The sequence below is a fragment of the Ambystoma mexicanum genome, chromosome 4p (assembly GCF_040938575.1).
Source record: "Ambystoma mexicanum isolate Mex_15411 chromosome 4p, UKY_AmexF1_1, whole genome shotgun sequence".
NCBI classification, from domain to species: Eukaryota; Metazoa; Chordata; class Amphibia; order Caudata; family Ambystomatidae; genus Ambystoma; species Ambystoma mexicanum.
Genome location: NC_090927.1, coordinates 204596654 through 204611106, shown reverse-complemented (window position 1 = coordinate 204611106; position 14453 = coordinate 204596654). Strand labels below are relative to the sequence as shown.

Genomic DNA, 14453 nt, shown 5'->3' with positions numbered 1-14453 from the left:
CAAGTGGGTTAGACACTTCCCCTGAGGTGGAGTTTGCTAAGCCAGACCCGGGGGAGCATGCTGAAACCCCCTACAGAGCCTTAATGGCCAGGATTACAGAGTTCATGGGGTGGTCTGCACCTTCACAATCTTTCCAACAAGATGACCTCACGGATATTCTTGACAAAGGCCCACAGGAGGATCCTGTGGTGCCTTTTCATAAAGCTCTTCAGAGAAAGATCATGACAAACTGGGAAACCCCAGATGTAGTACCAGCAGTAAATAAAAAAACTGTCTACAAAGTACAGGGTATCTTCTACGGACCCAGAGTTTTTGTCTAAACACCCATCCCCAGAAAGTCTGGTGGTACAGGCAGCATCCTCTACCGATGTCTAGACGGCTTATCCTACCGTCCCACAGGACAGGGACGATAAAAAATATGATGCTATGGCAAAAAAAGTCTTTTCAGCATGTAGCATGGCGTTAAAATCTGTTAATGCTACTTGCACCCTTGCTAGGTTCAGCCATAGACTTTGGGAGTGTGCTTCTACAGCGGCTGACTGCATCCCGGAGGGAGAAGAAAGGGATGCGTTCCTGAATATTATACAGGACGGTAAAGACGCTATGTGCGAATCCCTCCAGACGGGCATTGATTCGGCTGACAGTATCAGCAGAGCAATGGCGGCAAGTACATCAACCAGGAGATTCGCTTGGTTGAGAAAGTCGGGTTTTGCCCCAGATGTGCAAGCCAGGCTCTTGAACATGCCATTCGATGGCTCTTCTTTGTTCGGGAAAAAGGCGGATGACAGTTTAGAGAAACTGCAAACTTCAAAAGCAGCAGCAAAATCCCTAGGAGCTGCAATCCGTCAGACTCCTTTTCGTCCCACAGGAACCTCTGCGAGGGGCAAGTCCTTTCGCTTCTACTCCGCATTCGGAAGAGGTAGAGGACGACCGGCTCAAAGGGGTCAAAGAAGAACTACCCGAGGTGGACGGGGTAGATATTCAAAAGCCGCAGCAACAGCAGGTGCCTCTTTACCATAGGCATCTGCATCAGCCGCCCCAAAACCACTCTGAGGACTTCCCTCACAGGACACCTGTAGGAGGCAGGTTGAATCAACATCTGACGGTATGGCAGGCTATCACGTCAGATGCTTGGGCATTGGAAACAGTTGCCCAAGGTTACTGCCTGCCTTTCCTACGTATACCCCAGAGTCATCCACCGGGGATCAGCTCTCAGAAAGCTCCAGATCCGCTCCTCTTGCAGGAAATTTGGGACCTGCTAGAGAAAGGTGCCATAGAACCGGTACCTGTAGCGGAGAGGAACAAGGGCTGGTACTCCCCTTACTTTCTCATTCCAAAGAAAGACGGAGGAATGAGACCCATCTTGGACTTGCGAGAATTGAACAAATTCCTCAGAAAAGACAAATTCAAGATGGTTACTCTTTCTCAGATCCTCCAGGCCCTTCAGTTCCAGGACTGGTTGGTATCTCTGGACCTTCAGGACGCTTATTTCCATGTGCCTATCCATCTCAAACACAGGAAATACCTGAGGTTCGCAATTGGCAACTCTCACTATCAATTTCGAGTGCTGCCATTTGGGCTGACCTCCGCCCCGAGGGTCTTCACCAAGTTAATGTCGGTAGCGGCTGCAAGTCTAAGGAGGGAAGGGATTCACGTCTACCCCTACCTGGACGATTGGTTGATCAGGGCTGTTTCACCGGAACAAGCTCAGATCCAGCTAAATCACGTGTGCCACTTCCTTCACAGACTGGGCTTCTCCCTCAATTTAAAGAAGTCACAAATGATACCATCGCAGAGACTCCAGTTCATAGGAGCGATCCTGGATACTTCCCTGGGAAAAGCCTCGCCACCAGAGGTGAGGGCTCAAGATATTCTACAGATGGTTACCAAGTTCCAGCATGCCCAACGTCTCCCAGCCTTCGACTTTTTGAGGTTGCTAGGCCTCATGGCATCCTGCATTTTCCTAGTGCCAGAGGCTCGCCTGAGAATGAGATCCCTCCAGTGGGCACTGAGGACTCAGTGGTCACAATTCTCAGGGAGAATGACAGATCTTCTTCAGGTTCCCGGCAGGGTGGCTCGAGACCTTCAGTGGTGGGCCTGTCAGGAGAACATTCTGAAAGGAGAACAGTTTTGGCAACCCTGGCCGGAGATAACAGTAGTCACGGATGCCTCACTCACAGGGTGGGGAGCCCACGCCAACGACTTGACCATCAGCGGTCGTTGGTCTCCATCGGAGTCCAGACTACACATCAACCTGTTAGAGCTGAGAGCCATCAGACTTGCGCTGAAGGCGTTCCTGCCAGCTGTACAAGGGAAGAACGTCCTGATAATGACGGACAACACGGTGGCCATGCATTACCTCAACAAAAGAGGAGGCGTATGATCACTACCCCTGTGCAGAGAGGCGATGCAGCTCTGGTTTTGGGCAATCCAAGAAGGAATCGCTCTATCGGCAGTTCACCTAGCCGGAGAAAAGAACTTGACAGCGGACGCTCTGAGCAGGCAGAACACAGTCTCCCACGAGTGGGAGCTAGCTCAGGAAGTCCTTCAAGAGATCTTCGCCCTTTGGGGAACCCCTCAGGTAGATCTGTTCGCCACCAGCCTAAACAGGAAATGCGACCTGTTCTGCTCAAGGGAATTTCCCCCGAGAGGAGCTCTGGGAGACGCGTTCATAGTGGACTGGGAGTTTCCGCTTCTGTACGCGTTCCCACCGGTCCCTGTCATTCCTCAAATGATCAGGAGGTTGAGAAGATTCCGGCGAACCATGATCCTAATTGCCCCGGATTGGGCCAGGAGAACGTGGTACCCGGACCTTCTAGACTTGTCCATCTGCCCTCCAATTCGACTTCCACTCAGAGAACCTACTCTCACAGAAGGGAGGTCAGGTTCTCCATCCAGACATCAAAACCCTCAACCTTCACGCTTGGCTTCTGAAAGGCTGAGGTACAAGGATTGGGACCTCCCTGATGATGTTATGGAGGTGTTGCTTTCGGCAAGGAGGCCAGCAACAAAGTCTTTATACCGCTGCCGTTGGAACAGATTTTGCAGCTGGTGTAGAGAACAGAATATCGACCCTTTTTCATGTGGTACACCAATGGTTATGTCCTTCCTACTATATTTGGCAAATTCAGGCCTTCAAGTTGGCACCATTAAGGGCTATCTCGCAGCGCTATCCATCTTTAAGCGTACTGCGGAAGAACCATCCTATTTCAAATTACCCTTGGTAATACAGTTTCTAAAGGGGTTAACCAATGTTTATCCCCCAAGACCATTCCAAGTTCCCCTATGGGATTTAAACTTAGTACTAACTTTCCTGATGGGTACACCTTTCGAACCTCTCCATTCTTGTTCGTTAAGATTCCTTACCCTTAAAACTGTTTTATTAATAGCACTTACATCTGCTAGAAGGGTGAGCGAATTACAAGCTCTTTCTTGTAAACCCCCTCATACTATATTTCACAAAGACAAAGTTGTCCTGCAAGTGAAGCCTAATTTCCTCCCAAAGGTGGTTTCTGAATTCCATATCACTCAGAAGATTACCCTACCATCTTTCTATCCTCCTCCTCACCCGGGGAAAGAGGAAGAGAGGTTACACAGGCTAGACCCTAGGAGGGCTTTAAGTTTTTACATTAGTAGACTAGCCAGGATAAGACAGGCAGACCAGCTGTTTGTAGATTACACAGGTCAGAAGCTGGGGTTACCAATAACTAAGCAGACCATTTCCAGATGGATCATTCTAGCCTTTCTGGAATGTTATAAACTGGCAGGGAAGGAGCCCCCTCAAAACCTTTGGGCTCACTCGACCAGAGGTATTGCAGCTTCATCGGCCCTCAAGAGGCGTGCCGGTTAAAGACATATGTGCGGCCGCTACATGGTCGTCTGTCCATACCTTTACACGTTTTTACAATCTGGATTCCTCCTCCAGTCAAGAGACTAGGTTTGGAAGGGCTGTACTGCATTCTATTCATCAATAGAAGACAGCGTGAAGTCAGTACTCCCTCCTCCGATAATAGAATACTGCTATGGGAGCCTATCTAAGATGAGGAATACGTCGGAGGACACAATCCCTTTGAAGAACAAGTTACTTCTTACCTTGTAACGTTCTTTCGACGGGATGTTCCTCCGACGTATTCCTCATCGACCCTCCCATCCATCCCTGCAGTTCTACTTCCCTTGTTGTTGCAGCTTACGCTCCTTCAGGGTGATTAGTTAGTCCAGAAAGTATTATTGTGGGCTACAAAACGGAACTGAGCAACGGACGCTGCGCGCGGCCTTTATAGGCAGGATGACGTCGATACGGCGGCTGTCGAAGGACATCGACTCGGAGGACGTCGACGCGCAGCGCCCTCTAGAGAAATTTTCCGAGGCCAGCAGAGCTGGAAGGAGATATCTAAGATGAGGAATACGTCGGAGGAACATCCCGTCGAAAGAACGTTACAAGGTAAGAAGTAACTTGTTCGTCTTGCCCCTTCCCCCCGACCAGCAGTGCTTTTAATAATAAAACAAGATTATAGTAACGCTTTAATGTGTTTCATACAGTATTGGGGACTCAGGCAATGTCCAAAATCCTAATGTTCTGTGGGCATAGATGGATCCGATAGTCATCCTTCAAATAGTCCAGCAATGTGCCCCAGTACGACCTAAACTTGCAATCTTTCCCTTGTAAGTTGTACGTCACCCATTCCATGGCTAATACTTGCCAAGGTTTATATAGCCACTCATGGTAGGTTGGCGCCGCCTCCTTCTTCCAGTTCCGTGCGGTTACAAGTTGGGCCGTCGACGTCAAAACCACACACATTTTTGGACCAAAAGCCCAGTAGACATTTGCCTGCCCCTATTAGTATATTAACCGCCAAAACATCCTGCATGATCCTGTTAACCTGGCCCCAAAATGACTGTAGAGCTGGACACGACCACCATATAAGGAGCCAGTCCCCTTTCTTCGTAATAAGTCTCTCGGGGGGTATAGTGCAATTGAGTGAACATTTTAAGCCACAGTTCCCTTATTTGGCTAGACTGTGTTAATTTTGAGATATTAACCCAGAGTGACTCCCATTCCTCGAGCTATTGGACGATCCAATGTACCTTCCCGGTTGGCCATGTACTGCCACTTCTCTCGAGGGCCCCCTTCACAAAGCAAAGTATAAAAGGTTGAGATCTAATGGGTGTCGACTCCCCACCCCGTGTGTGATGTAATATATTTCTCAAATGCTCTATCCGCTTGAGCTTTGTGGTGTACAGACCCAATGCTGGAGCTGGCAGTAACTAAGTCGGCCCTTTTCCTTGAGTGTAAATAATTGTTTGCATTGTTCAAACGTTTTAATTTCTTGGCCTAATTCGAGATCTTTAAGCCTTGTACAACCCCCGTCCTTCCATTTGGCGAAGGCTTTAGTCTCCATCCCCGGGGTGAACTGAGGGTTCCCAAATGTTGGTGTGAAAGGCCCCGGAATAGTTATGCGTTTGTGTCACCACTTCATCCCACACATTGCTCATCAGTGCCGTTATTCATGATACCTTCATACTCAAAGGGCAATCGGTTCTAGGTAACCAGAGAGCCTCAGCTAATGGAGCACACACCACTGCCCTGTCCATAGTGACCCAATGTTTACTATAATCTCCTGCCAACCATTGTTTCAATATCCTCAACTGTGCCACCCAGTAATACGTTCTTAAAATCTAGGAAGGCCATCCCTCCTCTATTCTTCAGTGCCATTAACGTCCACAAGGCCACCCGTGGTTTTTTATTCTGCCAAACAAAGTTGGATAAGATGCGATTGAGCGATTAAAAAAAAAAAAAAAATATATATATATATATATATATATATATATATATATATATATATATATATATATATATATATATATATATATATATATATATATAAATAAAACCCATGGCAATAGCTACTGGTAAAGCCTGAAAGTAGTAAAGGAATCCTTTCAGTCCCTTCTTAAGGTATCCAACAGCTGAGGGTAGTTTGCCTCATACAGCGTTGTCATAGATTTCATTATAAAAACACCTAGGTACATGAAAATTGGGTGGATCCACAGATTTCTGTTATGTTATTTTTTGTTAGTGTGAGATTAAGTATTTCGGATTTATGCTGGTTAACTTTTAATCCTGAAGCTGCCCCAAATTTTGTTAGTTCCGATGCTATTGCTTTCAGAGATTCGCCTGGGTTTGATATGACCAGGTCATCGGCGAATGCCCTTATTTTGTGTTCCATTTCTCCAAATTTGATCCCTTTCACACCTTCAGGACTGGTTGGTGTCTCTCGACCTCAAGGACGCTTACTTTCATGTGCCGATTCATCCCAAGCACAAGAAGTACCTGAGGTTCGCAGTTGGCGACTCGCACTTTCAGTTTCGGGTCCTGCCGTTCGGATTGACCTCTGCCCAGAGGGTCTTCACCATGCTCATGGTGGTGGTGGCAGCGTATCTCAGGAAAGGGGGGATTCACGTCTACCCCTACCTGGACGATTGGTTGATCAGGGCGTGCTCTCCCGAGCTAGTCCTGGATCATCTGTCCATCACCTGCCACTCCCTTCACAAGCTGGGCTTCTCCCTCAACTTAAAGAAGTCCCCTTGACAACTACCCAGCGGCTCCAGTACGTCAGAGCAGTGCTCGACACATCCCTGGGGCAGTGTTCGCCTCCCGAGGTGAGGGCTCATCACATTCTGCAGATGGTACACAAGTTTCAACATGGCCAGAGTCTCCCGGCGTTCGAGTTCTTGAGGTTGCTCGGCCTCATGGCATCCTGCATTCTCTTGGTGCCAGAGGCCAGGCTGCGGATGAGATCTCTGCAGTGGGCTCTCAAGATGCAGTGGTCGCAGTCCTCCAGCAGGATGTCGGATCCCGTTCAGGTGCCGCCCTCGGTCACCCAGGATCTTCTGTGGTGGGCCGCCGAAGGCAATCTGTTGAAGGGGTCTCCATTTTGGCTACCCTGGCTGGAGGTAACGATCGTGATGGACGCATCCCTCACGGGATTAGGAGCACATGCCAACAGGTTGACATTGGTCGTTGGTCTCTGTTGGAGTCCAGATTCCTTATCAATCTGTTGGAGCTGAGGGCCGTCGGGCTAGCCCTGAAGGCTTTTCTGCTGTCTGTGCGGGGGAAGAATGTCCTGATTCTGACAGACAATACAGTGGCCATGCACTACCTCAACAAAAAGGGGGGGGGCAAGGTCTCTCCCTCTGTGCATAGAGGCAATGCAGCTCTGGCTCTGGGCCATCCAGCAGGAAATTTCAATCTCAGTTCATCTGGCTGGAGACGAAAACGAGGCAGCGGACGCTCTGAGCAGGCAGAGCACGGTCTCTCACCAGTGGGAGCTGGCTTAGGAAGTTCTCTTGGAGATCTTTGCCCTTTGGGGGACCCCACAAGTGGATCTCTTCGCCACCAGTGTCAACCGGAAGTGCAAATGTTTCTGCTCGAGGGAATTTCCTCTAAGAGGAGCCTTAGGGGACGCATTCGTAGTGGAGTGGTCCTTCCCACTGCTGTACGCGTTTCCTCCAGTCCCTGTCATCCCGCTAGTGTTGCAGAGTTTACGGAGGTTCGGTTCCCGAATGATCCTCATTGTTCCGGCATGGGCCAGGAGAACGTGGTACCCGGACCTTCTCGACCTGTCCATCTGCCCTTGCCGCCGTCTTCCCTATCAAGACTATCTGCTCTCCCGGCAGGGGGGGGTCGGATTCTCCATCCAGATGTCAAGTCCCTCAACCTTCATGCTTGGTTTCTGAAAGGTTAAGATATAAGGATTGGGACCTCCCTGAAGACATGATGGAGGTGTTGCTTTCGGCCAGAAGGCCCGCAACAAAGTCCCTGTACCATTGCCGTTGGAGAAAGTTCTGTGACTGGTGCAGGGTTAAGAATGTGGATCCTTTTTCATGTGACATTCCTGTGGTTCTGTCTTTTTTTGCTTTTGTTAGCCCACAAGGGCCTGCAAGTGGATACCATTAAGGGTTACTGGCGGCCCTGTCCATATTGAGGCGCTCGTCTGAGGAGTGGTCTTATTTTAAGATTCCTTTGATTTCTCAGTTTCTTAAAGGGCTCACTAATGTGTTTCCACTTTCACCTTTCCAGGTGCCTGGTTGGGATTTGAACTTGGTGTTTAAATTCCTGATGGGAGCTCCGTTTGAGCCCTTACATTATTGTCCTTTGAGACTGTTGACCTTTAAAATTGTATTTTTAGTTGCGGTTACTTACGCTCATAGAGTGAGTGAGTTGCAGACACTGTCCGCTAAGCCACCTTTCACTGTGTTCCACAAGGACAGGGTTGTCTTTAGGGTTCATCGTCCTTTTCTTCGGAAGGTTGTCGGAATTTCAATTAAGCCAGAAGGTAATTTTTCCGGCGTTCTATCCTCCTCCGCATCCTGGTAAGGAAGAGGAGAGGCTCCACAGGTTGGATCCTAGGAGAGCTTTAAGTTTCTACATCTCACACATGTCCCAGGTCAGAGTGTACGATCAGCTCTTTGTAGGATACGCTGGAAGGTGTTTGGGACAAGCTGTGACTAAGCAGACAATTTCTGAATGTTAACCGTTTGGCGGGTAAGGACCCTCCGGTAGGCTTAAGGGCCCATTCTACTAGGGGTGTGGCTGTCTCTACTACTCTGCAGAGGGGTGTTCCCGTTCGTAACATTTGTGAAGCAGCTACATGGGCCTCTGTCCATACTTTTGTAAAACACTACTCCCTGGATTCTATCCATGGGCAAGATTTGGCCTTTGGCAAGGCGGTCCTCTATTCTGCAATTTAATTGGGCATTCTAAAATTCAAAATTCTTTTCCCACCTCCATACGTTGGTACTGCTTTGGGAGACTGTCATAGATGTGGAATACGTTGGAGGGCACAATCCCTTCGAAGAACAAGTTACTTTCTTACCTGGTAACGTTCTTTCGATGGGATGTTCCTCCGACGTATTCCACATCGCACCCTCCCGACCTGCCCCTCTACAGAATTTCTTATGCGATTGTAGCTTACGTTTCCGCAGGGCTTTCTGTAATCCTAATGGCAGAAGATTGGTGCCACACGTTCTGGGGAAAAAACTACAACTGAGGCTATGGGCGTCGTGCATCCTACTTATAACATCCGGTGACGTCGGCTCGACGGAGGCCCTCGAGGGAGCACAGCTGTGGTGATTACCTGTCATAGATGTGGAATACGTCGGAGGAACAGCCCATCAAAGAATGTTACCAGGTAAGAAAGTAACTTGTTCTTCTTAGGTATCTTGTTGGTTGACCTAACCTTCTGCCCATATGATGTAAATGCTGCCAGCACGTCACGGGGTCTGGTCCCCGGTTCTTTCCTAGGAGGACCCACCCTGTGTATTCTATCCAAAGGGATATCGTCCTGAGGAATCTCCAACAGCAGATCTGCGCAAAACGTTTGTATTGAGTGCTTGAGGTCTTTGTCTACGATCTCCTATGGAGCATTCTTAATGATATATTGGATCGTCTTGACCGATTCCCGAGGTCTTCGCCCTGATGTTTTAGATTGTGCGTCATCCGTGCTAGCTGCTCCAGTGTTTCATTGTTTCGTTTGCGAGTCTTCTGCCAGTTCTTGTAAAGCTTGTTCTCTATTATCAACTCGCTCTCCTAGTTTTGAGATTTCCCCTTTCATTTCTAAAACAGCACTTTTTATGTCCGATCTTACTGCAACAACCTGTTCGTGGAAAGAATCCTGAAGTGTTTCCTTTAGACGCTGTTGGTGCTCTGCTAGACATTGGATTAATTGTTCCTTAGTAATTGCCATTGGATCGCCGTATTCTTTGATCGCTTTATGTGGTGACCGTAGAGCTGAGGAGCGAGCCTCGCCATGCGTGTCGTTTTCCTCTGATTGCCAGCACCCTGTAATTGTCCTCTTTGCCCTTTGAGTGTTCACCTTAGGGCTGTGAGGGTGCCGGGGTGCTTTTGGTGCGTCCTCTCCCTTTAGCACTCGACATATGCTTCTCTGGGGGTAGATCACCTATCTGACTGATTGCTGTTGATTCACTGAGTCTCTGAAATGTTATGCTCCACTCCGTCCTGTGGGATTCACTGCCGTATCGTCGTCTCCCAGCGTCCGTGCCCAGCTATGCCCTCTAGAGACTGCACATTAACCAGAGGGGATTACCAGATGACCCTCTGCCGTGCTCGTTCAGTCTTGTGGATCTCACATGCAGCCCTAAAGTACTGGGTCCTCCAACAATTCATTTTTGTGGTCTATTTCACTTTGCCATTAAACCTTGTAATTAACTACTGCTTTAACCCTCCCGTCTCGTAGATAATGTGAGGAGTCTTACCCCTTAGTTGGCAGCTGAAGGATGGAAAGGGAGTCTATTAACTACTGCATATGCCTCCAGGACCTCGCTGGTTACCTTGCAATCTACACCTTGTGGTCTTTGTCTCTTCTGCTTTTCTGCGCCTATTAGTCTTCCCCTTTTGTCGACTGATACCAGTTGTGCACTGTGTGCCGCCTCCTCCGTTCGGGTCTTACTCTGTCCCTCAGAGTCCTGTTTCCTCCAGGTCCTCTGTGAAGGTCGTGTCCCTCATTAGGATCTGCCACTTTCTTTTGGCTCTTGTCGGAGTGCCACGCCCTACTCTGCGTTGTGAAATTTAGTGGCACTCCCTCGAGCCTCCAGTGCGATCGGAGCTCCGTTCTCTTGTTAGGGGAGTGGGGCTCAGCCTGTGCTCACAGAGACATCGTGGGGAGGGGAGAAAGGAGCGCAACACTCCCCTTTCGTTTCGGGCTGGGGACGAGCATCGGCTCAGCACGCCTTCCCACCCAGCCCCCCACCCCCTTTGCAGGCACTCAACTTGGAATCAAAAGCTCTTCTTTTAAAGTGCATATCCCATCTACCATGGTAGGGCCTTGCAGAAGCTTGTTTGTTTCAGTGCCTCTGATAACTCCACACAGCACACCAGCATAGTGGAGATTTTTGGTCTGGCTGCAAATTATTTTCCTATTAAAATAATCTGTTTTCAACAAACCATCATCCATTGTTATTGTTTAAAATACCCTTTTTGGATGTTTTTACACTACCAGCACAGCGACAATGCGAGTAAAAAAAAAATAACTGGCTGAACATTCCTCACTTTGCTAATTCTCTGAAACCAAGGAGCTCCATTATAGTTTCCACCATTTAATACTGATTTACATAAAATGCGCAACAGATACTTTTTCGTCATTTTGCTCCTCCTCTACCTGATGCAATACCTCATAGCATGTTATTTCAATGTACAGCTGTTTACTATTTTGTCTTTAAAGGACAGCCTTGGCGGCAACAGCAAAACAGCCATGATTGCAACAGTTAGTCCTGCAGCAGATAACTATGACGAGACGCTGTCCACGTTACGCTATGCAGACCGAGCTAAGAATATCGTCAACCATGCTGTGGTCAACGAAGATCCCAATGCACGAATCATCCGGGAGCTTCGCGAAGAGGTTGACAAACTCAGGGACCAACTCACCAAAGCAGAGGTACTTTGCTATTTAAAAATATTTTTCCTTCAGACTCTGTAGCATTCCATCACTTAATGCTCTACAGTTTTGATATGTTGTGGTATTAATTTGTGACATTTTATTGTGTTGTATTTGTTAGGAGAGACGGGTGGCTTCACTCCAAATATGTGCTGTTATCATGTCACTTAACTCTGCATTGCTTTACCCGCCCCCATATACATAAATATAGTAAAGTGTCTAGCAGAAATGTCATCCTTGCATCCACTCTAAATTATATCACAATATAGCGTCTCAATACTGACGAAGCGCTATTGGGTACCATACAGATAATATTGGCTGGCACCAGAGGTAGATTTATTTTTATACGACTCATGTGCTCTGAAAAAGAACCTTCCCTTTCCCATTTTTGACAATGATCCCAAAGCATTATACACCTGTGACAGAATGCCATCTGCCAGGGTGGAATAGCCTGAGCTTTTTGTTGATTACAATATAAAATGCTAGATTACTATCTCTAAAAGTGAGGTATGATAATCGGACCCCACTTTCATATTGCTACATGCTGACAAGTATAATGCAAACATTTAACTCTGCTGAGCAAGTCTACAGGTACACCTCAGCAGCTGCCTTGTTTGACAACATGGCAGATAAAAAGTAGGATGTGCAATCATATCATTGTGAGCTCTTAGTGGCAGGTGAAACTCTCTAAATGTAAGCTATGTCTAGTTTTGACACAGTAGTCTCTGTAAATCTCCAGTTATACTGAGCAAAACCTATTGGTACCCAACTATTCGCAGCTTGGTTGCTAGTGACTCATCCTACTAACAGGGCTTTATGTTTATCAGGACATAGGGCTGGGTTTCACCCAAAACAACTGTTTGGCCCAGGCCAGAAAGCACCCCTTTTAATCTCTCTTGGTAGGCTTCTCACCACCTGCACGAGACAGGAAATCTCTGGGGGGAGGGAGTGAGAGGGGTAGCTGAAAACCATTGCTGCAAACGCATCATACCCTGTTAGGAATATCGAGCGCTCACACCAAGGTTGTAATTAACAGAGACTCTTTGATGCAGTACAGGAGAGGGGTGAGTTGGAGCAGTCAGGAGGGAAATAACGGGCCAAAAAAAACACCATGTTGGTATTTCCCAGGGCTACCACACTTCCTGTGCCCCTTCCCCTCTTCCTGCGGACAAAGCATTCTGGGACTGACATCACCAGGCAAAAGACTCTGAAAACAGCATCATAGATTAGACCACGTACAGAAGGCTAGAAGGAGCCCAATTAATTGTGGCAGATTGTCTATTTAAGGGGGGGTGACCACCTCCTATGTTGAATCATCTTTGGAACTACTGAAGAAGTATTTCCTCTAGATCTTTCTCCACGTGGGGAGAGCGACATTTCCCTCACCCATCCCAGAGGAAGATTTGGGGTACTGTTGGATATGGAAGGCTTACTGCAAGCTGAGACCACTGGTACCCAGGAAACTGCTCACTGGAGAGGACAGCCCCTGCAAGCACTCTCTGGTAGCCTTCCTGGTTGAGAAATGCAGATCAAGGATCCACCTTGCCCCTGGAGACCCCGGACAGGGTGCCCCAGCAACCGGAAGTCAAGAACCAGCTCTTTTCATGGCTTGTCCAGTTCACTGCTTTGAGATGCGATTTGTGCCACCGTAAGCACATAGAGCTGCCTTTGCTTTTTGATCAGCTGCTGAACCGCTGACTCGACCTATCGCCTGACTGCATGCCAGCCATTTTTGAGCCAATCGCCATTTAAGAACAGTATCGTATCATTGGACCTCTTTGAGCCAGCTCAATCGATCTGAGACACCAATTCGATCATTGGCTGCCTGTTTTAAACAGATATGAGCTAATTGCTGCTAAATGACACCATCTTGCGCCTGACTCTACTGACTTGAAACCTACGAGCCATTGGGAACATCTGATTCAAAATATCTCAGCAGTGATTCAACCTGATGCAAAAAGCCTAGCTGCCTGGCTCGACACTGTTGAGCCCCAAGACCAGCCCTATAAGGTATTTGAAGTGGTTCTGTCCCCTAGCCCTGCCTTAAAAGCCCAGCAGGTTGAGCGCTTGCTGGTGCGATCTGTGTGATATGCAGGTTCGAATCCCAGCAAAGCCAACCCAGCCGTTCATGCTTCCGAGGTCGATAACGGAGTACCAACCTTAGTTGGGATGATGTATATAAATATGTTGTATGTACAGCGCTTAGGCGTAAGCACTTTATAAATAACAAATCCTCATTATCATTAAAGGGTTCTAATCACTACTCAGACCCCAAGACACTGGATGAAGAAAGAAGTGCTTGACAGAACTATAAAATCCCAAGGAGTGTGGATGATTGTTTTGTCCTATGTGAGCGATATACTTAAGGAGAGAGGTCCTGACTGGAGACTGTGTTCCTGAAGGATATAGACAGAGCAGTAAGAACCAGCTACCACTTGTTTTGTATCTATTCCGGTCCATTGTTTTGTTTAGAGACACACATTCCCTTTTGATAAAGAATAAAGAAACTAGAGGATTCAAAACTGCTTTCAAGTCGTCCGTTGGCCACCCAACTTACTAGACTAGACTAGGGGAGGCACCATGTAACCTTTGCCAAAAAATAACCAAGTAAAGTTCCCGTCCACAGCACTTTGATCAGGGTGTTGTGTGGGTGGTGGGGGTATAGACTTATTCCAACTAGAACCATAATCGACGATTTCATCAGACAAGTAGATGCTGCATACATTACCAATGGGAACACTATTTAATTCTGCCACAGACCAGGAGATATCTCTGTGCAGATGGCGCATAAAAACCGCAGAACATTCACTTATCACAGTAGGATGTCAGCACTGTGGAGAAAGGGTTACTAGTGTTGCAGGAACAGAGGGGGCAATGAGGGTACTTAAACTGAATTCTCATTAACAAAGAGCAGTTTGCAGGACTCCATTAAATTTGAGGGCAACATGAGTCATGAAACATAAGCCGTTAATCTAGCTACACTTGAAGTCATACTGTTCA

General features: G+C 47.7%; 1 protein-coding gene across 1 annotated transcript in view; it reads left to right on the top strand.

Moving 5' to 3' along the window:
- KIF13B (kinesin family member 13B) overlaps window positions 1-14453 on the top strand; it is a 1451009-nt gene that overhangs the window by 634279 nt on the left and 802277 nt on the right. The window contains exon 11 of the mRNA XM_069605712.1: window positions 11241-11453. Within this exon, the coding sequence (XP_069461813.1) occupies window positions 11241-11453 (213 nt within the window). The remainder of the gene's footprint in view (window positions 1-11240; window positions 11454-14453) is intronic.